The 24,203-nt window shown below is 37.5% G+C and overlaps 1 protein-coding gene across 1 annotated transcript in view; it reads left to right on the top strand.

Annotated features, from left to right (window-relative positions):
* The window catches only part of TPK1 (thiamin pyrophosphokinase 1), a 382,381-nt gene that overhangs the window by 201,621 nt on the left and 156,557 nt on the right, over positions 1-24,203 (top strand). Inside the window, exon 6 of the mRNA XM_073009463.1 lies at positions 11,060-11,155. Within this exon, the coding sequence (XP_072865564.1) occupies positions 11,060-11,155 (96 nt within the window). The remainder of the gene's footprint in view (positions 1-11,059; positions 11,156-24,203) is intronic.

Below are 24,203 nucleotides of genomic sequence, written 5' to 3'. Positions count from 1 at the left end.
CCGCATTGTGGCTCTCTGGCTCTAGGCTGTCCTCTTGTGTTGTAGACTGGCTGCCATCTCAACATGTCTTTCTACTGAAGAGCAGAAGTCTCTTGCAGGGTTGATGCACACACCCCAGCAATTCTTGCTCTCTCTTTGGCCCAAATTGTGGCGTGTACTCATCTCCAAACAATTTGCAGTGGATAAGGGGATACATTATGTTGATCATCTTTACCAGTCCTGATACCTCCAGAACTGAGTATCTAATTGTGTACCTGAGAGAGAGAGAGGGTAAATAAATATTCAAAGAAAAGTCAGGTGCTAGTATCTAATAAAGAGAAGGAATGCATGCTGGGGATGTAGTATCTTTTTTTTTTTTTTTTTTTTTTACTATATAGGAGTCCTCTTTTTCCACAGGGGATATGTTCCAAGATCCCTAGTGGGTACCTGGAACCACAGATAGTACTGAACTCTGTATACACTGTTTTCCTATGCATACATACCTTTGATAAAGTTTAATTTGTAAATGAGTAAGAGATCAGCAGTAATAACTAGTAATACAATATAACATTGATAAGAATAGACTGAAAGAAAAGTTATGTAAATGTGATCATTCTCTCTCTATCTGATTGTATTATACTCACCTATTTTTGGACAGCTGTTGATTGTGGGTAACAGAAACCCCGGAGCTCAAAACCATGGAAAAGGGGGGACTACTGTACTTGTTCTGGTGAAGTGTTCATGCTAAGAACTTGAAGAAAATGGAAGAAATAAAAAGGACACTATCTTCATATTACCACGACAAATTAATCTGTTGCAAGCTTCCATTTTAGCTGGGACTACGTGTTTTGTCTGTAGGTTTTTAGCATTGATATCAGAAAGACTTGCAGTTGGGTGTATTTGTGAGGTGAGGGCGGGAACTGATCAATTCCAGTAGTCCCGCTTAAATGCACAGAGGAATGAAAAATGCCAATCAAATAATATGACAGGTATTCACATGTCACCTACTTGAGTTTAGCCTCAAAGTATTTTATTAGCATTGATCTATTACAAGAATATTAAACTAAACAGCTTGTTTATTTTTAATTGGGAAACGTCTTCTGTTGATTAATTTAGGCTACCAAGAGATTGAGGTGCCAGTCCGGCTGAAAAGCATAGACTATATCTGATATGGTTTGACTGTGTTCCCACCCGAAATCTCATCTTGAATTGTAATCCCAGTAATCCTTATCATCTGCACGTGTCAATGGAGAAACCAGGTAGAGGTAACGGAATCCTGAGGGTGGTTTCCTTCATGATGTTCTTGTAATAGTGAGTTCTCATGAGATCTGATGGTTTAATAAGTGTGCGCCAGTTCCTCCTGTATTCGTTTTCCTTCCTGCCACCCTTTGAAGAAGGTGCCTTGCTTCCCCTTTGCCTTCTGCCATGATTGTAAGTTTCCTGAGGCCTCCCCAGCCATGCTGAACTGTGAGTCAATTATGCCTCTTTCCTTGTAAATTATCCTTTATAAATTATCCAGGTTCAGGCAGTTCTTTATAGCAGTGTGAAAGTGGACTAATCAATTTCCAGCTTTATAATTTTAGGAAATAACAAAATGTTCCTTTTGTCATTATCAATAGTATTTTCTCACCACGGTACAATATGTAGAATGTGTACTGTTATTCAAACATATGGCATGAGACATCTGCATTATAACAAATATTCATTCATTCATTTATTGAGTAAATATTTACTGAGTGCTTACTGTGTGCTGTTTGAGGTACTCAGGATAAAACAGAAAACAAAACTGAGGATTAGCCCTGCCTCCTGCTATAAAGAGACAATAAATAATATGTGATATGTTAGAAAGTGTTATTTCTTTTGGAGAAAACAGAAAATTCTTAGTAGGGTAAGGGCAGTCGGGACAGCCCAGATCAGGCTTGCTAGGGTCGAGCCGAGAGAAGTGCATGAAGTCACAGTTTTAAGTAGGGTAGTCAGGGTGTGCCGCATTAAGAAGGTGAAATTTTAACAAAGATTAGGTGAAGGAAAGAAGTTATGAAAACCTTTTATACCCATGTCTTATTTAAGTTCAACAGCTACTTTTTGTTATGAATTGTATCCTCTCTATATTTCACATAAGAATCATAAGAGGCTGGGGCAATATAAAATTAGGGAGAGTTAGAAATTTTCTGGTTTGTGCCTTTTGTAAACAATCAAATTGTAGAAAATGATGATTCTTTGCGTGTGGTTGATAAATACATATAAGTGAAATCTTCAGTTTATGTCAAGGATATATGGCATATTTAAGTGTGCTCCTGGCAGTTTGAGGGTTCTGAATTTCTGTTTTGACTTTGTATTCGCACAGCAAGCACATACAGCATGTACATAGCAACATACACTTAATGTACTTTTTCTTGTGCTCTGGTGGTGGTGGTCAGAGAGAGTAGGAGTGGAGAAGCCCCAGCCACCTCTTGCCATTGTTCTTTCTTTGAGAGATGATTCTATTTAGTCAGCAACTAATGTGTTCTTCCTATACCTTTCTTTCCTAATTATTTTTGCCTTTGTTTTAGTTTATATATTTTTTCATTTACTTATTAGCTCATTGATTTAACAGATGTTAGATAACTAATATTTGTCTTTAGTGATTGTCATCATTGAAGTCATATTTTACATTTATTTAATATCTTTATATCTCATAGCATATAGATTTGCACATATGCTCTGTTGTATGTGTATATATAAAATGTTATATGAATGATCTAGTGTAGAACCTTCAGGAAATATTTATAACTATTATTGCCATTTTTCTAAGTAAGTTATTACTTCTCATGAGTTCCAGTCTCATACCATAGGTTTCACAGCATGATTTATCTATTTTCTGAATCTTCATTACTTGCAGGATACCATGTAAGAAAACAGTGTTTCTTTCCCTGCTTCTGTATATGATTATTTCTCATATACATGTAGCAGCTTTGAGAATAATGGCTTTGTTGGTGAAACTAGAACCAATGGTATTTGAATTGTTTAAAAACTGCAGGAAAATCATTGTAAGTTCTTTGTCATTTTGACATAAATCATCTTAAAGAATTATTTTCTTATTGCAAAAATCACACTCTAATATTTGAAAACATTTATAATACTTAATGCTTTACAGCATTTTCTTAATACAATATCTTGCTTTTGCAGACTGTTATTTTTTGATATATGTTCATTTAGTTTGGTTTTGGTTGAGAATATGCCTTGTCTTGTACTGATATTCAGACGCCCGGCACTGGAGAGACTGCTAATGTTTTGGTAAAGGACTCTGTTCCCACCTGTCCTAGTCAGTGTTGGGCTGAGATGTGGACGCAGCTGGGGAACACATGCTTATCTCCTCTGTGAGTGTCTACTGAAGCTGAGAGGGTTAGTTTATATGTTACTGGGTGTAAATCTGGATCCTAAATATCTCAGGATCAATGGAATGGAGATAAGAAAATGAAACAGAGTTTTCTAACTTAAAAGAAATGTATGACCTTTTCTGTATGATCTCAAGAAGGTACAACTAAGATCAGTTACAAGACAATAAAGGGAGATATACTTGATACAATAATATTATGAAATTTTAATAGAATTATTGAGATATCCAGTTGGGCTAGTTAGAAATTTCCTGTCACTATAATTTTGTACCACCTTAGTGTGAGGGATAAAGAAGGGACTCAGTTTGATCATAAACCAGATGTTTAATGTATGCTTACTGTGTATTATTTATTGTTCTAGATACTGGGGATATCAAAGTGAATCAACACTGGCCCCACTCCTTAGTAATAAGTACTAAATGACTTTAAAAATAGTATGAAATTTTATTAGTCCATTCTCATGCTGATATGAAGAAATACCTGAGACTGGGATAAAGGAAAGAGGTTTAATTGACTCACAGTTCCACATTGCTGGGGAGGACTCAGAAAACTTACAGTCATGGCAGAAGGCCAAGGAGAAGCAAACACCTTCTAAACAGGGTGATATGATAGAGTGAGTGCAAGCAGGGGAAATGCGTGACGCGTATAAAACCATCAGATCTTATGAGACTCACTCACTGTCACAAGAACAGCATGGGGGAGACTGCCACCATGATTCAATTACTTCCCACCAGGACCTTCCCACGACTTGTGGGGATTATGGGGATTACAATTCAAGATGTGGTTTGGGTGGTGACACAACCAAACCATAACATGCTGGACCCGGCCCCTCCCATATCTCATGTCCTCACATTTCAAAACACAATCACTCCTTCCCAAGAGTCCCCCCAAAATCTTAACTCATTCCAGCATGAGCTCAAAAGTCCAAGTCCAAATCTGAGATAAGGCAAATCCCTTCTGCTTATGAACCTGTAAAATCAAAAGCAAGTTAGTTACTTCCTAGGTACAATGGAGGTACAGGCATTGAGTAAATACACACATTCCAAATAGGAGAAATTGGCCAAAAAAAAGGGGGGCTACAGGTCCCATGCAAGTCCAAAATCCAATAAGGCAGTCATTAAATGTTAAAGTTCCAAAATGATCTCCCTTGACTCTATGTCTCATGTCTAAGTCATGATGATGCAAGAGGTGGGCTCTCACAGCCTTGGGCAGCTCCACCCCTGTGGCTTTGCAGGGTACAGACTAGCCTCACTCTTTCCTGCTTTCATGAGCTGGCATTGAGTGCCTGCAGCTTTTCCAGGTGGAAGTGCAAGATGTTGCTGGATCTACCATTCTGGGATCTAGATAATGGTGGCCCTCCTCTCATGGTTCCACTAGGCAGTGCCCCAGTCAGGACTCTGTGTGTGGGCTCTGACTCCACATTTCCCCTCAGCATTGCCCTAGCAGAGGTTCTCCATGAGGGCTCTGCCCCTGTAGCAAACTTCTGCCTGGACATTCAGGCATTTCTGTACATCTTCTGAAATCTTGGTTAGAGGTCCCCAAACCTCAGTTCTTGACTTCTATGCACTTTCAGGCCTACCACCATGTGTAAGCTGCCAAGGCTTGGGGCTTGGACCCTCTGAGGCAATGGCCCAAGCTTAATCGTGTCCCCTTTTAGCCACAGCTGGGACTGAAGCAGTTAGGATACAGGGCACCATGTCCCGAGGCTGCACAGAGCAGGGGGACCCTGGGCCCAGCACATGAAACCATTTTTTTCCTCCTAGGCCACTGGGCCTGTGTTGGGAGGGGTGCTGTGAAGATCTCTGACATTCTCTGGAGATATTTTCCCCATTGTCTTTGGATTAACATTGCATTCTTCATTACTTATGCAAATTTCTGCAGCCAACTTGAATTTGTCCCCCAGATAATGGGTTTCTATTTTCTATCGCATCGTCAGGCTGTGACTTTTCCAAATTTTTATGCTCTGCTTACCCTTGAATGCTTTGATGCTTAGAAATTTCTTCTGCCAGATATCCTAAGTCATCTCTCTCAAGTTCAAAGTTCCACATATTTCTGTGACAGGGGCAAAATGCCACCAGTCTCTTTGCTAAAGCGTAGCAAGAGTCACCTTTGCTCCAGTTCCCAAGAAATTCTTCATTTCCATCTGAGACCCCCTCAGCCTGGACTACATTGTCCGTATCACTATCAGCATTTTGGTCAAAGCCATTCAACAAGTCTCTAGGAAGTTCTAAACTTTCCCACATATTCCTGTCTTCTTAACCTTCCAAGTCTCCAGGAAGTTCTAAACTTTCACACACTTGCCTGTCCTCTCAGCCCCCAAAATGGTTCCAACCTCTGCCTGTTACCCAGTTCCAAAGTTGCTTCTACATTTTCAGGCATATTTACAGCAGCACCCTTCTCCTAGTACTTACTGTATTAGTCTGTTCTCATGCTGCTATGAAGAAATATCGAAGACTGGGTAATTTATAAAGGAAAGAGCTTTAATTGACTCACAGTTTTGTGTTGCTGGGGAGGCCTTGGGAAACTTACAATCATAGCAGATGGCAAAGGATAAGCAGGAACCTTCTTCATAGGGAGGGAAAATGGAGTAAGTGCAAGCAGAGGAAATGTCAGATGCTTATAAAATCATCAGATCTCATGAGACTCACTCAGTATCATGAGAACAGAAGAGAGGAAACTGCTCCCATGATTCAAGAACTTCCCACCTGGTACCTCCCACAATCCATTGGGATTATGGGGAGTACAATTCAAGGTTAGGACACAGCCAAACCATATCAGAAATGTTTAAGGTATGTACAAGTATAAAAAATAATAAACCAAATACTTTTGTAACCACAACCCGACTTAATAAATGCTCCCTATACAGTTCAAGACTTGGGTGACCCTTTCTCATGGTTAAATCTAAAATATTTTTATTCTCTTATATTTCTTAATACTTTAACAAAAGCAACACTAAATCCTATGTAAAGGTAATAAGCATGTTTTTACATTGTGTATATATATGCAGTTGTACTGCCTGTGTGATTCTGTAGCTCATGAATGTATCATTTATTCTTCTGTGATTTTTTGTCATAGAATAACCCAGTGTTTAAATATGCCACAAGTTTTTTTGTTAATATAAGGTATGACAAATGTATATCAGTGATTTTTATTTGGGCTTATCTGATTTCTAGTGAAAATCAACATCCTTTCATGTATATTGGCTTTTTCTGTCTTGCTAGTCTTTAACTTGCCTATTAAAATATTTTGTGTATTTGCTTTCATGGCTCACTGCAGCCTCGACCTCTTGGGCTCAAGCAATTCTCCCACCTCAGCCACCCAAGGTGTGCACCACCATGTTCGGCTAATTTTTTTGTAGTGATGGGCTTTTGCTATGTTACCGAGGCTCGTCTCAATTTTCTGCGCTCAAGCAATCCTACAGGTCTATTGGCTTTTTCATGTGTATTGGTGATATGGTTTGACTGTGTCCCCACCAAAATCTCATTTTGAATTCTCACGTGTTGTGGGAGGGACCTGGTGGGAGGTAATTAAAACATGGGGCCAGGTCTTTCCTGTGCTGTTCTCGTGATAGTGAGTAAGTCTCATGAAATCTGATGGTTTTAAAAAGGGGAGTTTTCCTGAACAAGCTCTCTTTGCCTGCTGCCATCTACTTAGGATGTGGCTTGGTCCTCCTTTCCTTCTGCCATGATTATGAGGCCTCCCCAGCCACGTGGAACTGTAAGTCCCATTAAACCTATTTCATTTGTAAATTGCCCAGTCTTTATGTCTTTATAAAGGGTGTGTCTTTATCAGCAGCATGAAAATGGACTAATACAATTGGCTTTTTCAGGTTTGCTGTTCTTTAACTTGCCTAGTAAAATATTTAACCCATTTTTCCATCCAGTTATTCTTTATAGATTTTTATAAATTCTTTATGTATGCTGGATAGTAACCTTTTGTTTTTAGTTATGGTTGTAAAAAATACCTTCTTTCATTTTGAAGCTTTCTTTTTTTACTTTATGCATGTTGTTTATTGATGACAAAAAGGTCTTAATTAAAAGTAGCTGAATTTATCAGTTCTTTCTCTTCAGATTTATGTTTATTTTTGCACCTTGTTTAAAATATTACCTACTGCAATCATTTTCTTTCTGTTTTTTTGTGAATGTTTTGAGACTTTGCTAGTACGTTTCAAATATGCATCTGTATATTTCTGTCTTCCCAATTCTGTTCAGATATCTATTTACCAACCATATATTGAACACTTTCTTTGTGCCAGTCACTGTTCTAGTTACTAGAAGACAGCTGTGAATCACACAAGCAAGTATCTATGCTTCTGTGGTGCTAATATTCTACTGTTTCATTCTTCCAATACCCTGTTATGTTAATTACTTTGTATGTCAGAATAACCGGAAAGGCAAGTTCAACTATCATGTGCTTTTGCAAGATTGCCTTTGCTTTTTTTTTTTTTTGGTCCCTTATTCTTTCATGTAAATCATAATCGTTTGTTTGAGCACGAAAAATATCATCCACTCAATAGATGACTTTTCTTATCTTTCTATTCCTGTGAGTCTTTGATACTCTTTCCATGTATATGTGAAAACTTATATTTTAAGACTAATTAGCCAGGAGTGGTGGCTCACACCTATAATCCCAGCATTTTGGGGGGCCAAGACCACAGGATCACTTGAGCCCAGGAATTTGAGACCAGCCTGGGTAACATGGCAAAACCCTATCACTACAAAAAAATTAGCTGAGCATGGTGGTGCACGCCTGTAGTCCCAGCTACTTGGGAGGCTGAGCTGGGAGGATTGCTTGAGTCCGGAAGGTCAAGGCTGCAGTGAGCCGTGATTGTGCCACTGCACTCCATCCTATAGGATAGAAAGAGACCCTATCTCAAAAAGAAAAAACCAAAATCGCAAAAGTATAATCTGAAAAGTGGAGCCACTTGTTGGTTCATAACATAATACATTGTATCCTAAAAACAATATATTTTATGTAATTGAGAAAAAAATCAAAGATAGAAGTAGTTGAAACAAAAATTCTCACTCACTGGCATCGTCAGTCTAGGTTTTGTGCATTTCTGTTAGGAAACTAACATTACAAACTACTTATTAGAAAGTCATATAGTTTCTTACTTTGCTAAATTTCATGCTTTTAATATCTTCTCAGTCCTTGGATAGTGAGTATGAGGGTTGTCTTTTTTTTTAAGAAAATATCATATCAGTGGAATTTTTCACAGCACCTCAGTGCTTCTGATGCTAGGAAATTGGGCTTTATTCTATATAAAATAACCATAAATATTAATATATAGTAGGTGAGTATTGCTTGGTACCTTATAGTATTTCTAGATTATTCCTTGTTAGCAGGATCTTGGTAGTGTCTCATCTTTATCTTTGTTTCTTCTCTCTTACATCTTAATGTTACCCTAAGAACCAGAAAACAGCAAAAACGTCCTTAGTTGGCCACAGGCCTGTTACTGCACTTTGGTTAAGATTTTGTTCTGCAGGTCTCCTTTCTAACTGTTGGACGCTGCCCTGTTATTAGAGCTGTTTCCACTTCTAGTGAGTTCGTTCTCAGTCTGTGATGAGATTAGAACCATTTCAACTTGTGAATGGCTGCTTTTTAGCAGTTAAACACCTTCAACGAGTTTATAGAAATTCTTGGGTTAGATTCAATCTGATTTTTTCAGTGCTAATAATCTCTTTCCATGTCCTGAGCCAAGCATTTCTATGTGTTTATTGTAAATGACGAGGTAAAGTAAGATACTCCCGCCTTGCTCATATGTTTCAAGTAGCTTTTCTTTTATAGTATCCTTCTTGTGAAACTAACTCTAGAGATGTTATATGACATTTTTCAATCAGCTATCTCAGAACTTGTTTTGCTTTGTGAGACTAAATAAATAGGATTTCTACTCATGGCTTTGCTGCTAATTACTACCTAGCTGTCCAGTTGTCAGCAAGTCAGTTTTTATCTCTTGTTTTTATTTTCTTAATCTACAAAATGTTGCAGTGGTAGACAGATTACTTCTTGGGTTTTGTTTAACTGTCATTTTCCCCATGGCTTTCTATGTGGATTCTGTGAAGGCAGATAATGATCTATTAATCATCCATTATATTGTTTCTATTTGCCATTTAAATTTTATTTCGTTTTTGGTGAGTATGTCTATTGTCAACATTTAAAAGAGGAAGACAACTTTCATTGTCATTTATGGTATATTTAGCAATAAGACACTGTACGATTGTACCCCCTAGCCAGTGTACATTTTTATAAATGTATTTGTAAAAATCCATTTTCTTCCTCAATAATATTATTTAAACATTTATTGAACATTTACTATGCAACAAACCAGTGCCTGGCACTGGAAACAATAATGAACGAACCTTCCCTTAAGGAACTTTCAGCGTAATGATTTTTGGTTTGGTGGCAGCCTGTTCTGTTCAACCATGCTAATATCCTGTACGCCCTGCCAGATGCTTCTGTCTTCTTTTTGAGGAGTGTTAACCTGAGAAGGGTCACTTCTTTATGTCCTTGCTTGGTGATTATAGTAAATTTCAATGTTCTTTTAGGGTCAAGAAAGTATATGTCGATGATCTTGTAAAGATGACATATACATCTTTTAGAGCATAATATATTTCTGAATGATGAGAAATTAATTTTTTCATTGGTCACTATATTGTAGGACAGTCATAAATGAATGAAGCACAGGTTGAGCTTGACACATTTAAAGAGACCTTGAAGTAAAAGAAGAACCTTTAAATCTACCGAGAATGGTTCTTAGAATAATTTAAGAGGCAGTATGGGTGTTTTGTATCCTTGAAAACTCTTTGAATGGCAACTTTATATACTAGATTATATTTAACTTTCCCTTACTCAGCTGTTTGTCAGAGTCCAAGAATTGTTTTATTCCTGAATTAAGAAGTCTGGAGTCCCATCGTGCTCACTTTTATGTACCTTTGCCTCTATATGACATTGGAGGAAAAGGTGTCATTTCAAAAATACGGTTTCTTTAGCCATCCAAGTTCACTAGTGCCAACAAACTGGCACTTTTGTGGCTTCATACTTATAAATATATTTCAGTGTTTTTCACTGGGTAAGTTATCTTGTAGAGAAGGCAAAGAACTTATAAATTCATTTCATAATGTCCAAAAGATAATCCAGGAGACATATTTTCACAGGCATAGCTCCTTGTTTTGTGTCTCACAAGGGAGAAAGAGGCTTTTATCAAATAATATTGTAGGACAGCTGTCTTGATTTTATTTAAAATGTAAAGTTTTATTATTACTTCAATATTCATATTAGTTTTTTCATTCATGTAAACTTGTCATTTCTGCTTAAAGAACTTCAAAGTTTCATCAAAATAGTTTCATTTTAATTTCAGGTAGCTGAGAATATAATTTATTATACATGTATCAAAGTCCTTATGTTAATCGTGAATGTCATCACATCAGTATTTTTTAAAGACCTGTTAATGTAGTATAATCTCTACTTTCTTAAGTAAAATGATTGTCATAATCAGTCCATTATTGTAACACTCTAATACCATTCCTGAAACGTCCCATGATGTGAAATAAAAAAGATAATGATAATGATTCTAATGATACGAGAATAGTAAAGACATAATAGGATATGTCTATTGATACCTTATCTTTACATTTGTAGCTCTTGATCTTGTTCATAAGGGTGAAATTACTACTTATTCTTACCTTTTCTTTTACTTTAATACATAGGGGTGTGAGCTTATTTCAACTCCTGATCAAGACCACACTGACTTTACCAAGTGCCTTAAAGTGCTCCAAAAGAAGATAGAAGAAAAAGACTTAAAGGTAAGATATACGTGTATTTGGTGGTTATTCCAAAGGATATGAAAAAAAATTGTTTTTTTTTTCACTCAGCTGAAATGGATATTTACTTTTGTGCTTTTTTTTGTTTTGTTTTTTTGTTTTTGTTTTTGTTTTTGTTTTTAATTGCTGTCAGGTTTTTTTCCCCCTGTATAGCAGATAAATCTGCACTTAGCTGCCAAAACATTAACGTGTGCACTTAAACCAGGGGACACAAATGTAAACATCTTACAGTGGCATGGTAATAAAATGGTTGAACTGGACCGTGTGCCAAGTAATCAAAACTGGGGACTCATTCTTGCCTGAAAGTGACTAGCTACTATTCATCTCTAGTTGATTGTTGCCATGAAGAACTCTATGTATTTTTGCACTATGTCTGTTTGCATATTATACAGGCAAAACAAATATGACCTTGATGTGGCCCCTGAGCTATCATTGCAAATTTTTATTTAAATGAATATCAACTTTTTTTAAGCCAGAGAAGAGTCTACTGCTTTGCATTTTCTTGCATTTGTGCTCTTTAAAGTTTTCAGTACTGATTTTCACCTAGCATCCAAATGTTTAATTGCATTAATTAGTACACAAGTTTATACTTCATTTTTTGATACCTGTTGAAATGGTATGCAAAGTATTTTAAGACTGTGTTTAATGAAGAGCTTCAAAATTAAACCTGAAGCATCGAATGACAATTGACCTTTTTTCCCCCGCACTAGCAAGGGCAATAAGTTTTAAGCTGAGATGAATTATCAGTTGCGTAATTTTAAACCAAGAAAAGTAGGAAAACACCCTTGTATATTAGAATGATTTTGATAGTACAAGTAACAGAAAATACATGTCAACCTGCATCAATACCAAGTGATATAGGGCAGTCTTGAGACAGAGCTCAATCAGAACTCATGCTCTTTTTCTTTTATTTATCTCGGCTCCGCTTTGTAGGTTTTGTCTTCACACTAGCTTCCCTGATTGTCTCCAACTGCCACCTGCCGTAACATTTTACCCTTCACATGTAGGGGGATTAAGGCATAGAGCTGGGGGGATACATCACTTCCCACCATCATTGTACTTAACCCTTAAGATCTCTCCTTTAAACCACTCTTGCTTTTGGCAAAGGAGAATGAGAGAATCCTGATTGTCTTGGACTGGAGCCAGGTGTGGGATCAATCCACGTGGCTTATCTATTCAAACTACGTGGCTAATACGTATTTGGCAGGATGGGATAGACATCAGAGCAGCAGCTCTAACCAAAATTTACTCTCTAGCAAAAGTTTGTTAAAGATACACTCTAACATATATTGACTAAGTTGCGGTAAGTAGTACATTCTTTTCTCCCTTTGAAGTAAAACCTTGTTAACTATCACAATTAGCAAGCAGCTTGATCTGCGAACTCAACAAAAATAATTGAGTGAACATTTCTCATCTCTGTTGTAGCTTTGCTGAACTATATCAAATGTATTGTGCTATTTCCAGCAGTAAACTGATATAATTAAACATTTGTTCAATGAAAGCAGAAAACAACCGATTGAGAGTTACCTATTTCATCCAGATATCACTGATTTGGTGTTTCTTAGGGAAAAAAATGTAAATATTCACAGCTGTCTTTTGTTTTTCCCAGCACCTCCACTGACATGATTAAAAGCTGAGATGCAATTATGTGAGTCTAATGCATTGTGTCTAACCAATAGTATCTATAATACAGTATTCTGTCATTGAGCCTTGAAACAAATCATCATATCTTAAATTCAACAAGGCCCAAATCTAGAGAGAGCCCCAAACTGGGAGATGAGGGTGTGATCTGCAAACAAATCTGACAGTCTTGGCCAATCTGGTGGGGAGTCGGGAAGCAAGAGTAGCTGTTAGAGGACCCTTGCATTGGGCAGAAATAGCAACAACCTTGTACTCCAACTGTGCTTAGTCACAGACTAGAGGGTGCTCACGAGGAGTGTGGACTTGGCTCAGAGGTTGCCAGGGAAGAGTACAGACTTGGTGGCATGATGTGCTGCCTCCTGAAGGGGTTGCAGCGGGGTGATAACGGATGACTGGCCTCTACACAGCCCAACAGTGAGTTCTTTTTTGAAGAGCGATGCAGTGGTGCACTGCCTGTGCTGCCTCAGGCCCTGACATGCTTTGGGCCCAATGCATTCTCCAGCCCCATCCTACACCAGTGTTTCTCCTTTTTTCTAAACTATGTCATATTTTCTCCTCTCTCCTGCTTTCACTTGTTTTTGTGTATGTTGCCCCCTCTGCTTGGAATCTGTTTTTCCTTTTTTTTTTTTTTTTTTATCTAGCCCATGCATGCTGGAGGGTTTCTTTTTTTTTTTTTTTGAGGTCTGATACATTCATTTATCTTTATATATTTTTTATTTCAATGGGTTTTGGGTTACATGTGGTTTTTGGTTACAGGGATGAATTGTACATTGTTGAAATCTGAGAGTTGAGTGCACTTGTTACTCCAGTGTAGTGTAGATTGTACCCAATAGGTAGTTTTTCATCCCTCAACCCCCTCCCACCTTCTCCTCTTCTGAGTCCTCGCTGTCCATTGTATCACTATGCCTTTGCACACCCATAGGTTAGCTCCCACTTATAAGTGAGAAAATGCAGTATTTGGTTTTCCATTTCTGAGTTACTTCACTTAGAATAGTGGGCATGGCAGAGTTTGACTGGCTGTCCTTAACAATCACTTGCAGTTAGGTTTAGCTACTCTACATTTCCATACCCTCCTTTATTTTTTCTTTAGGGCATTCTGAACAATTTTGATCATTTTATTAATTATTTCTAATTGTTTACCTACAGTCATTCTTGCCAGCTTGACTGTACAGCCCATGAGGCTGAGCTCAGGTCTGCTTATTCATAACTCGACAGCAGTACTTTGCATATAAGAAGTACTCCTTGAAAGTTTGGTACGTTTTATGCACTACAAGAACATACAGGAGAGTGGAACATAACACAGCTGGGGGACAGACTTTTTAGAGAAGGCTGAGACATAATAAGCAAATGGGAGCTAGACAGTGCATTAGTCCATTTTATGTTGCTATAAAGGAATACCTGAGGCTGGATAATTTATAGATACGAGCTGTATTTGGCGTATGCTTATGCTGGCTGTACAAGCATGGCATCAGAATCTATTTGGCTTCTCATGACCCCTCAGGAAGCTTTTACTCATAGCAAAAGGTGAAGGGGCAGCAGGCCTGTCACATGGCAAGAAGGGAGCAAGAAAGATGCCAGGCTCTTCATAAGAACCAGTTCTCTTGGCCAGGCACGGTGGCTCACACCTGTAATCCCAGCACTTTGGGAGGCCGTGGCAGGCGGATTACAAGGTCAGGAGATCGAGACCATCCTGGCTAACATGGTGAAACCCCATCTCTACTAAAAATAAAAAAATTAGCTGGGGCGGTGGCACGCACCTGTAGTCCCAGCTACTTGGGAGGCTGGGGCAGGAGAATCACTTGAACCCAGGAGGCAGAGTGCCGGGTCCGACCCACAGACCCTGACACAGTGACAGATGAAAGACATACACTGACACAGATATTTTGCCTGTCAGTGGGGCTAAGGGATTCTGCTGCCTGAGTCTGCAGCTTCGGCCTTGATAAGACAGCAAAGTTCACATTTATTTAGTACAGATTAAATGACAAAGTTCTCAAGTAAACACCACTAGAGGGTAATTAACATTGTCGACCTCCTGAGTAGAGAACAGTCATGAGCCCGCAGATGATCAAAGGTTGGTCCTAGGACCACTCAGTAAACAAGCTATTTAGAAAAAGTCCTAGGACCACATAGTAAACCAGCTATTTAGATAAACTCCTCTACATTCCTATGTATCTGTGCCCTAAGCTTTTAAGAGAATTCATTTCCCTTCAGCCAAATCTTTTACTGAAGCTACGCAAACCTGGTGGCCTTCCAAGAGGGTTTGTGTCTATTTCCTATAACTTTATCTTTGTAATTTCTCCCACTACCCTGACTGATCCCCTACAGGGGAGGTTGTGGTGAGCTGAGATGGCACCACTGCACTCCAGCCTGGGTGACAGAGTGAGACTCTGTCTCAAAAATTGGGGATCGCATTTCAACATGAGATTTGGAGGGGACAAACATCCAGACTATATCAGACAGAAAAGGGGAGAAGAGTGTTTCAAGAAGTATTATTGTAGTGCACACAGAGTGTGGGTAGCACTTGGTAGGAGTGGGCACAACTCTATCTCCATCCTCATAGGGTCCTGGCTAGGCCTTGAGAATTAAATTCACCTAAGATAGATTAACAAGAACAAAGCATAAAATTTTATTTCATACAAATTTTACACGACATGGGAGCCCTCATAAAGAAGTGAAGACCCAGAGAAGTACTGAAAGCCCGTTACTTTATATACTAGATTGGACAAAGAATAGTGTGTTGTGAAGAAGCATCTAACTTATGTGGGGAGGCTTGAAATATAAGAGTTATTATATAACAAGACAAGGATGCCCTCTCTCAGCACTCCTATTCAACACAGTATTGGAAGTTCTAGGCAGGGCTGTCAGGCAAGAGAAAGAAATAGAGGGTGTTCAACTAAGAAGAGAGGAAGTTCAACTATCTTTGCAGATGACATGAACCTATATCTAGAAAAGCCCATTGTCTCAGCCTAAAAGCTTCTTCTTTTTTTTTTTTTTTTTTTTTTTTTTTTTTTTTTTTTTTTTTTTTTTTTTTTTTTTTTTTGAGACGGAGTCTTGCTCTGTGTCCCAGGCTGGAGTGCAGTGGCGCGATCTCGGCTCACTGCAAGCTCCGCCCCCCGGGTTCACGCCATTCTCCTGCCTCAGCCTCCCAAGTAGCTGGGACTACAGGCGCCCACCACCACGCCCGGCTAGTTTTTTGTATTTTTTTTTTTTTTTTTTTTTTTTTTTTTTAGTAGAGACGGGGTTTCACGGTGTTAGCCAGGATGGTCTCAATCTCCTGACCTTGTGATCCGCCCGCCTTGGCCTCCCAAAGTGCTGGGATTACAGGCTTGAGCCACCGCGCCTGGCCAGCCTAAAAGCTTCTTAAGCTGATAAGCAGCTTCAGCAAAGTCTCAGGATACAAAATCAATGTGCAAAAATCACTAGCATTCGCATACACCAACAACAGGCAAGCTAAGAGCAAATCATGAATGAACTCCCCACTCAAAATTGCCACAAAAAGAATAAAATGCCTAGGAATACAGCTGACGAGGAAATTGAAGGACTTCTTCAAGGAGAACTACAAACCATGGCTCTTAGAAATCAGAAATGACCCAAACAAATGGAAAAACATTCCATGCTCATGGACAGGAAGAATCAATATCATGAAAATGGCTATACTGCCCAAAGTAATTAATAGATTCAATGCTGTTCCCATTGAATAATTGAATAATAAAACTACTAACACGTTCTTGACAGAAGTAGAAAAAAACTATTTTAAAATTCATATGGAACTGAAAAAAGAGCCCAGATAAGCAAGGCAATCCTAAGCAAAAAGAACAAAGCTTGGAGGCATCATGCTACCCGACTTCAAATTATACTACAGGGCTGCAATACAAGAACAGATACATAGATCAGTGGAGCAGAACAGAGAACCCAGAAATAAGACCACACACCTATAACCATCTGATTTTTGACAAACCTAACCAAAACAAGCAATGGGGGAAAGATTCCCTATTTAATAAATGGTACTGGGAGAACTGGCTAGCCATATGCAGAAAACAGAAACTGGACCACTTCCGTACACCATATACAAAAATCAACTCAAGATAGATTAAAGACTTCCATGTAACACCCAAAACTCTAAAAACTCTAGAAGAAAACCTAGGCAATACCATTCAGGAAATAGGCACAGGCAAAGATTTTTTTTTTTTTTAATTTATTTATTATTATTATACTTTAAGTTGTAGGGTACATGTGCACAACGTGCAGGTTTGTTACATACGTATACTTGTGCCATGTTGGTGTGCTGCACCCATCAACTCGTCATTTACATCAGGTATAACTCCCAATGCAATCCCTCCCCCCTCCCACTTCCCCCCTCCCCATGATAGGCCCCGGTGTGTGATGTTCCCCTTCCCGAGTCCAAGTGATCTCATTGTTCAGTTCCCACCTATGAGTGAAAACATGCGGTGTTTGGTTTTCTGTTCTTGTGATAGTTTGCTAAGAATGATGGTTTCCAGCTGCATCCATGTCCCTACAAAGGACACAAACTCATCCTTTTTTATGGCTGCATAGTATTCCATGGTGTATATGTGCCACATTTTCTTAATCCAATCTGTCACTGAGGAAAACCTAGGTAGTACCATTCAGGACATAGGCATGGGCAAAGACTTCATGTCTAAAACACCAAAAGCAACGGCAGCAAAAGCCAAAATTGACAAATGGGATCTCATTAAACTAAAGAGCTTCTGCACAGCAAAAGAAACTACCATCAGAGTGAACAGGCAACCTACAGAATGGGAGAAAATTTTTGCAATCTACTCATCTGACAAAGGGCTAATATCCAGAACCTACAAAGAACTCAAACAAATTTACAAGAAAAAAACAAACAACCCCATCAAAAAGTGGGCAAAGGATATGAACAGACATTTCTCAAAAGAAGACATTCATACAGCCAACAGACACATGAAAAAATGCTCATCATCACTGGCCATCAGAGAAATGCAAATCAAAACCACAATGAGATACCATCTCACACCAGTTAGAATGGCGATCATTCAAAAGTCAGGAAACAACAGGTGCTGGAGAGGATGTGGAGAAATAGGAACACTTTTACACTGTTGGTGGGATTGTAAACTAGTTCAACCATTATGGAAAACAGTATGGCGATTCCTCAAGGATCTAGAACTAGATGTACCATATGACCTAGCCATCCCATTACTGGGTATATACCCAAAGGATTATAAATTATGCTGCTATAAAGACACATGCACACGTATGTTTATTGCAGCACTATTCACAATAACAGGCAAAGATTTCACGATGAAGATGCCAAAAGCAATTGCAACAAAAGCAAAAATTGACAAATGGTGTGTAATTAAGCTAAAGAGCTTCTGCACAGCAATAGAAACTATAAACGGTAAACAGACAACCTACTGAATGGGAGAAAATTTTTGCAATCTGTGCATCTGATACAGCCCTAATACTCAGCATCTATAAGGAATTTAAACAGATTTACATGAGAAAAACAACCCCATTAAAAATTGGGCGGAGTGATTAAATCTGAGGAAGTGGAGTATCTGTGAGCTTCCACCTGACTTTACATTTAACTTGGAAGGTCAACACTGTATTTTATTTGGTGTTATAGCAAGATAAAAGCAACATTAGAAGGGAAAATAATACAAGATTTCCCTCCACCCATACTCCCACCTCCATATGGGATCATGAAGGCTTTTTAAAATTTCTTCTGATAATACACATAAACTGTATCAAATCTTTATATGCCTCTTCTCCATCTAATAAATCATATCAAATTATTATATATTTTGTATTTCTACTTATTAAATTATAAATATGAATTTATAATCAAAGTATATTTTATAGTAGGACTCTTACTATAAAATGTTAATTGTAATGTAAATAAAATGCAAAATAGTATTTAATATTAAAGAACTATATGTTAGAAATTCATAGCATTTGAATTAGGTCTGTCCTGATCCTAAAAGAGTTTACTATCTCGAACATGAGATTAAATTTTTTAAATTCCCCTAAATTACCTTATTAGTTCATGTATTCATCTAATTTAAACCTAATCACCCTTAACATTTATTCTCCTACAAAAGGATTCTCTCATACCTGAGACTTTTTAAGGCTTTGCTTTCATGTTGCCACATTGTTTATCTGTAACTGAGTCATGAATAATACATTATCAGGATGCCATCTGATATGCCTGAGTCTTCAAGGGACACATATTTTCGAATGCTGTGATACACACTTGAGATCTAAACCCTGGGATTTGGTGGAAAACATTAAAAGCTGTCTCTCTAAATATCTAAACATATAAGATACATATTCTTTACAATAAAGCAGAAATAAATTAAGATTCAGAGGCCCTAAGAATAACAGGATTAGGTCTCTTTAGGATATTTACTAGTATTATATGGCAACAGGATCAGTTACTTCAATTTTAAACATAGACTATATGTTAGACAAAATCTGAGCAGAAAAGTTCCCATTAATTTCAATCTGAATGCTTTAGAGATCTAAACCAATACTAGTTTTATTTGCTAAAACCTCTACATTTTAGCCTGCTTGTATTATGCCATGTTATTTCTTAAGCAGTTTTTTAATCAAATAATGAAGGATGGTGAGTAGGTTATATGAATGAGGGCAAATGCTTTTATATATATATATACACACACACACACACACACACATAAATGACTGTGATTTAAATACTACTAAAGACCATAGGTTTATTATATATATATTTTTTATTTTCTTAATAGGCTGGGCAAGTACTGAATTGTGATTTACATGTTTTAAGACATTTCTGTATTATTTGATTATGTCCAAATTGAAGTTCTTGACTCTTGACCATTAGGACTCTGTTAAGCGTAGTCTTTCTATTTAATTTCTACATGGCATTTCTCAGGTAGATACATTATCTTTATATATCAGCAAATATTATGAGCTTAGAATATTTTGTTATATCCTCTAATTATCAGTATTGGATTTAGGTGTCCATTATTTTTTTGTAATGGGCTTGTGGATTTGTTTTATGTTCATACTAAGTATGAACATTCTCCTCAATTGAAAATAAAATTTAAGACTAACTATCTGATTGGACGAATTACTCAGCAGCATAAAAAGATGTGACTGATGGGGTTGCAGGAAAAACCATGATAGTACCCCAAGAAATATCTTTCCAAGTACTCCAGTGTCTCAGTACAGCTTGTTCTCATGAACTGATATCTTTGGCATGATATAAAGGAAAGTGTGTGTGTGTGTGTGTGTGTGTGTGTGTGTGTGTGTGTGTGTATAAAAATGTATTCTGAAAAGGAAAAAATCTTTATAGCGGAGAAGGCTGGCAGATACCACGTCAATCAAGTGAACAGCATTAACATCGTTATATCATATTAATAACACCCTCCTACATGGATATAATTTAAGAAGGGCACTTGTGGAGTTCTTCTCTAAAATCCATAATTCCACTTTAACCTTTAAAGTAGTCAAAGAACCCCAAATTGAAGAATATTCCATAAAATGCCGGACCAACATTTTTAAGGCCAAGAAAAAAAGACTGAGAAATTGTTATGGCCAGAGTAGATGAAGAAGACATGACAACTAAATGCAGTATGTTAACCTGATTTCTGTTGTGTAATGGAAAAAGAGGACATTAGTGGAAAGCTGTTGAAATGTGAATAAGCTTGAAAGTCTAGTTAATAGTAGTGACCAATGTCAGTCTTAGTTGTATCCTATGTGCAATGTTTAGACAAGATGTTAACACTGCTGAAAACTGGATGGAGAGTATACTCCTTGTACTATTTTTGAAACTTTTTAGTAAATCTAAAATTATTCCAAAACATAACACTTCATTGAGAAAGTATATTCACTGTTTAAAATATGCTATTATCGTAGAACAGGTGTAATCTTTTGTTGAATGTCTCACGGTAATATAGAATAAAGGCAAGTGTTTCTTAGTACTTAGGCAAAAAACAAAAACAAAAAACAATGCCTTTGATGGACTCTCCCACCTTTAAAACATTTCTTCAGGAAATTTCAAATAGTGAGTTTCTGCTGCATATTTAGACAACTGTTTTACATGAAAATTATGCCTGATAGAAAATCTTAGGTAGACATTTGATGGTCTTTAAACTATGGAGACAGCCCAGAGGCTCTCAACTTTCCCACTTTCCCAGGGGATAAATTTAAAAATGCGGTAAGACTCTGTCAAAGGTAGAACTGCCACTAGATATGTTTTTATCAGGATTAACTCTAGAAGTAGTAACCTATGTATTCCTGCCTCCCCTTCTTGCCTGTCAGTCTCCATCCTGGTCTCCTTCAGCCTCTCATTTTCTCTGGCACTGCCTATGCTGACATTCTGACATACCTACTTTTCTCCTCTTTATCTTGTTTCCGTGGCCTTCACTTACCACTTCTGTGCCATTCATTAACTCCCTAATTTGTACCTTTAATCCTAAACCCCAAAGCTGGTTTTCTCCTTGCTAACTGGAAGACCAGAGGAGCTTCATTTTATTGTCTAAAACAAAATTCATCTTTGTTCTCACAAGAACCTCATTTTGTCTTTTTGCATTTCCTTTCTCATTCAATGGCGCTACCATCCACCTGCCTGGCAGAAATCTAAGAGTCATTTTATGCTTTACTCTACCATCCCTCAACAGTTGGTCACAGTTCCCTGAAATTCTTCAGATCTCTGTCCTGTGCCCACTTTTATCTTTGCAGTCTTGCTGCCGCTATGTTAGTTCAAACATTTATCATTTCTCACTTGGGTTATTTTATTAGCCTCTGCTTGCCCCCTTCAGTACATTATCTTACCAGAATTCATATCATATATCTTAAATGTACATCTGCTTTAAATTTTTTATTGTCTCTCATTGTTATGTATTCAAGAAATATGTATTTAATGAATAAATGCATCTCTAATAACATCAATGCAAATTCCAAAGGACATTATGCTAAAACTTAGCTGGCATATAGAACTTTCTGCAAGACTCTTCTTGCTAGCATTCTTGATGCCATGTTAGTTCTCCTGTGACATGTGTCCAGGCGCTTTAGAATCTTGCTTGTCTCTACCAATTGTGATAATGAATATGCTTATTATTGAAAGTAATAATTACCACCTTAAACTTTAATAAAATGTTAATCTTCAAAGCATTGTGATTAGAAGTCAGGTATTCGGGTGCTCAGGATAGGCCTGGCACTCTTTTTAGCTGCATGACAGTAGAAAGATATTTAAGGTTTTTTTTTTCATTTTGGGTTTTTTTTTTTTTTTTTTTTTTTTTAGACAGAGTCTTACTCTGTCACCCAGGCTGGAGTGCAGTGGCATGATCTCGGCTCACTGCAACTTCCACCTCCTGGGTTCAAGCGATCCTCCTGCCTCAGCTTCCCAAGTAGCTGGGATTACAGGCACACACCACCATGCTCAGCTAGTTTTTGTAGTTTTAGTAGAGATGAGGTTTCACCTTGTTGGCCAGGCTGGTCTCACCTCCTGACCTCCAAGGTGATCCACCCACCTTGGCCTCCCAAAGTGCTGGGATTACAGGCGTGAGCCACCACACCCGGCTAGTATTTAAGTTCTTTAAGCCTCAGTTTTCTCATATGTAAAGTAAGAATACTAACCCACCTATAACAGAGCATGGTAAAGCACTTAGTTCAGTGCCTGCTCCATAGGAAGTCCTTATTTTAAAAATTGGCGATAGTGGTGATAGTAATAGTAATACACTTTTGTGCAACTAAATGGAATAGATTTTGTGGAATAATATCACTTAAGAATTAGATTATGTCTTAGAAATCTCTTAAATTTGTTACAGTTTATTACCCAGGTTCATGGGACTCTCAACATAGTATTTTGGGTTTTTTTTGTTGTTTTTTTTTTTTTTTTTACATATTCTAATTTTACAGGAACTCTCAGTATCAGAAACTTGAATTAAACTGAGAGCTTCTTACATGTTCCCAGGTGAGGTCTGGAACTTCCCCTATTCCCAGGGAACCTATATATGTTAAATATATCTCTATATTTAATAGAATCCAACAGAGAGTGAGATGTACAACCCAGGTAACTATTTTTGTACCTTGCCTTTGTGTGGAGTAAAAAGGAAGGATCTGCTCTACCCTTGCTAATCCTAGTATGGACATTATATGCCTTATGCTCATGGAAGGATATATTACCCTAAGATTAGGCAAAAGTTCATGTTAGAGTTCCACAGACAAAGTTCCTCCTCTTAGACATACCATAGAGGCTATTAGGTATCTTCTTCGAGCCAGCTTAACACACTTTTACTTAATATCTGCTCTGTTTAAGTCAGTATGCTGTGATTTCATGACTAAGTCCATGATCTCAAACAGCCTTCAGTCTAATGGAGGAGACAGATTTACAGGTGACCATAAACTGATTTAGACTACTGTAATAAATACTGTAACTTGCCTCTTCAGAATAGATTCAACTTCTTTTGGATAGATTACTCTGCAGTTATTTAGATATAATTCCTCTTTGAGAAAATGGAATAATATAGTTTTTTTCTAATGAAATTGCAGCTCTTGTTGAAGCCTTCTGTGAACACCATATTTAAGGCAGCACCCCTCAACTCTACCTCTTGAATGCCTTGGTTGAACCATCTTTATATCCTCCCCTGTTCAATTTTCCTGTCGCCATCTGACATACTACATATTAAGGATATTTCTATTACATATTCATTCAATATATTATAAACTTCACTCGGGCAGGGAATTCTGCATGTTTGTACTCTGCTGTGTCCTCAGCACTTAAAACTATGCCTGGCACCTGCAAACATATTAAAACACATAGTGGGCATTCCATAAATATTTATTAAATGAATCAGTAGTTACAAATACAGAAGAATCTTGCAACAAACTCTTACCAAATGTTAGCAAACATTAAGTATCTGCTTTGACTTAACAAGGCTCATTCTATTGCCACAGAACTTATCCACTGAGAATTTTTTTTATTTTGGCAGTACATGGAAATATCCATTATTATATCTACTATTATATGAATATATATAATTATATTATAAATGGTATATATCTACTATTACATGATTATGTATGATTATTTGATTATAAATACCTTCATATTTATACCTGTAACAGAGGATCTTCAGTAGGATGTATGTTGTGTGTAAGTAAAAATTGTACAGTTCATATAATATCTTCCTCTCATTTCCTTAATTGATATTTTATAACTTTTGGGACCTGCTTCTTCTTCCGAGTTCTAAGCTATTTGTAAAAATCAAGAGCTAAAACATGAGAATACATGAAGCTTGTCTCATATGCCATTGCCATCGTGAACTTGGTAATAATAAATCTTGCTGTCTTTCTTGAAGAAGAAACAATGAAAGGAATACTGTTCAATCCCAACATCAGCTCT

The sequence above is a fragment of the Chlorocebus sabaeus genome, chromosome 21 (assembly GCF_047675955.1).
Source record: "Chlorocebus sabaeus isolate Y175 chromosome 21, mChlSab1.0.hap1, whole genome shotgun sequence".
NCBI lineage: Eukaryota > Metazoa > Chordata > Mammalia > Primates > Cercopithecidae > Chlorocebus > Chlorocebus sabaeus.
This window is presented reverse-complemented; position numbering and strand designations above follow the sequence as displayed.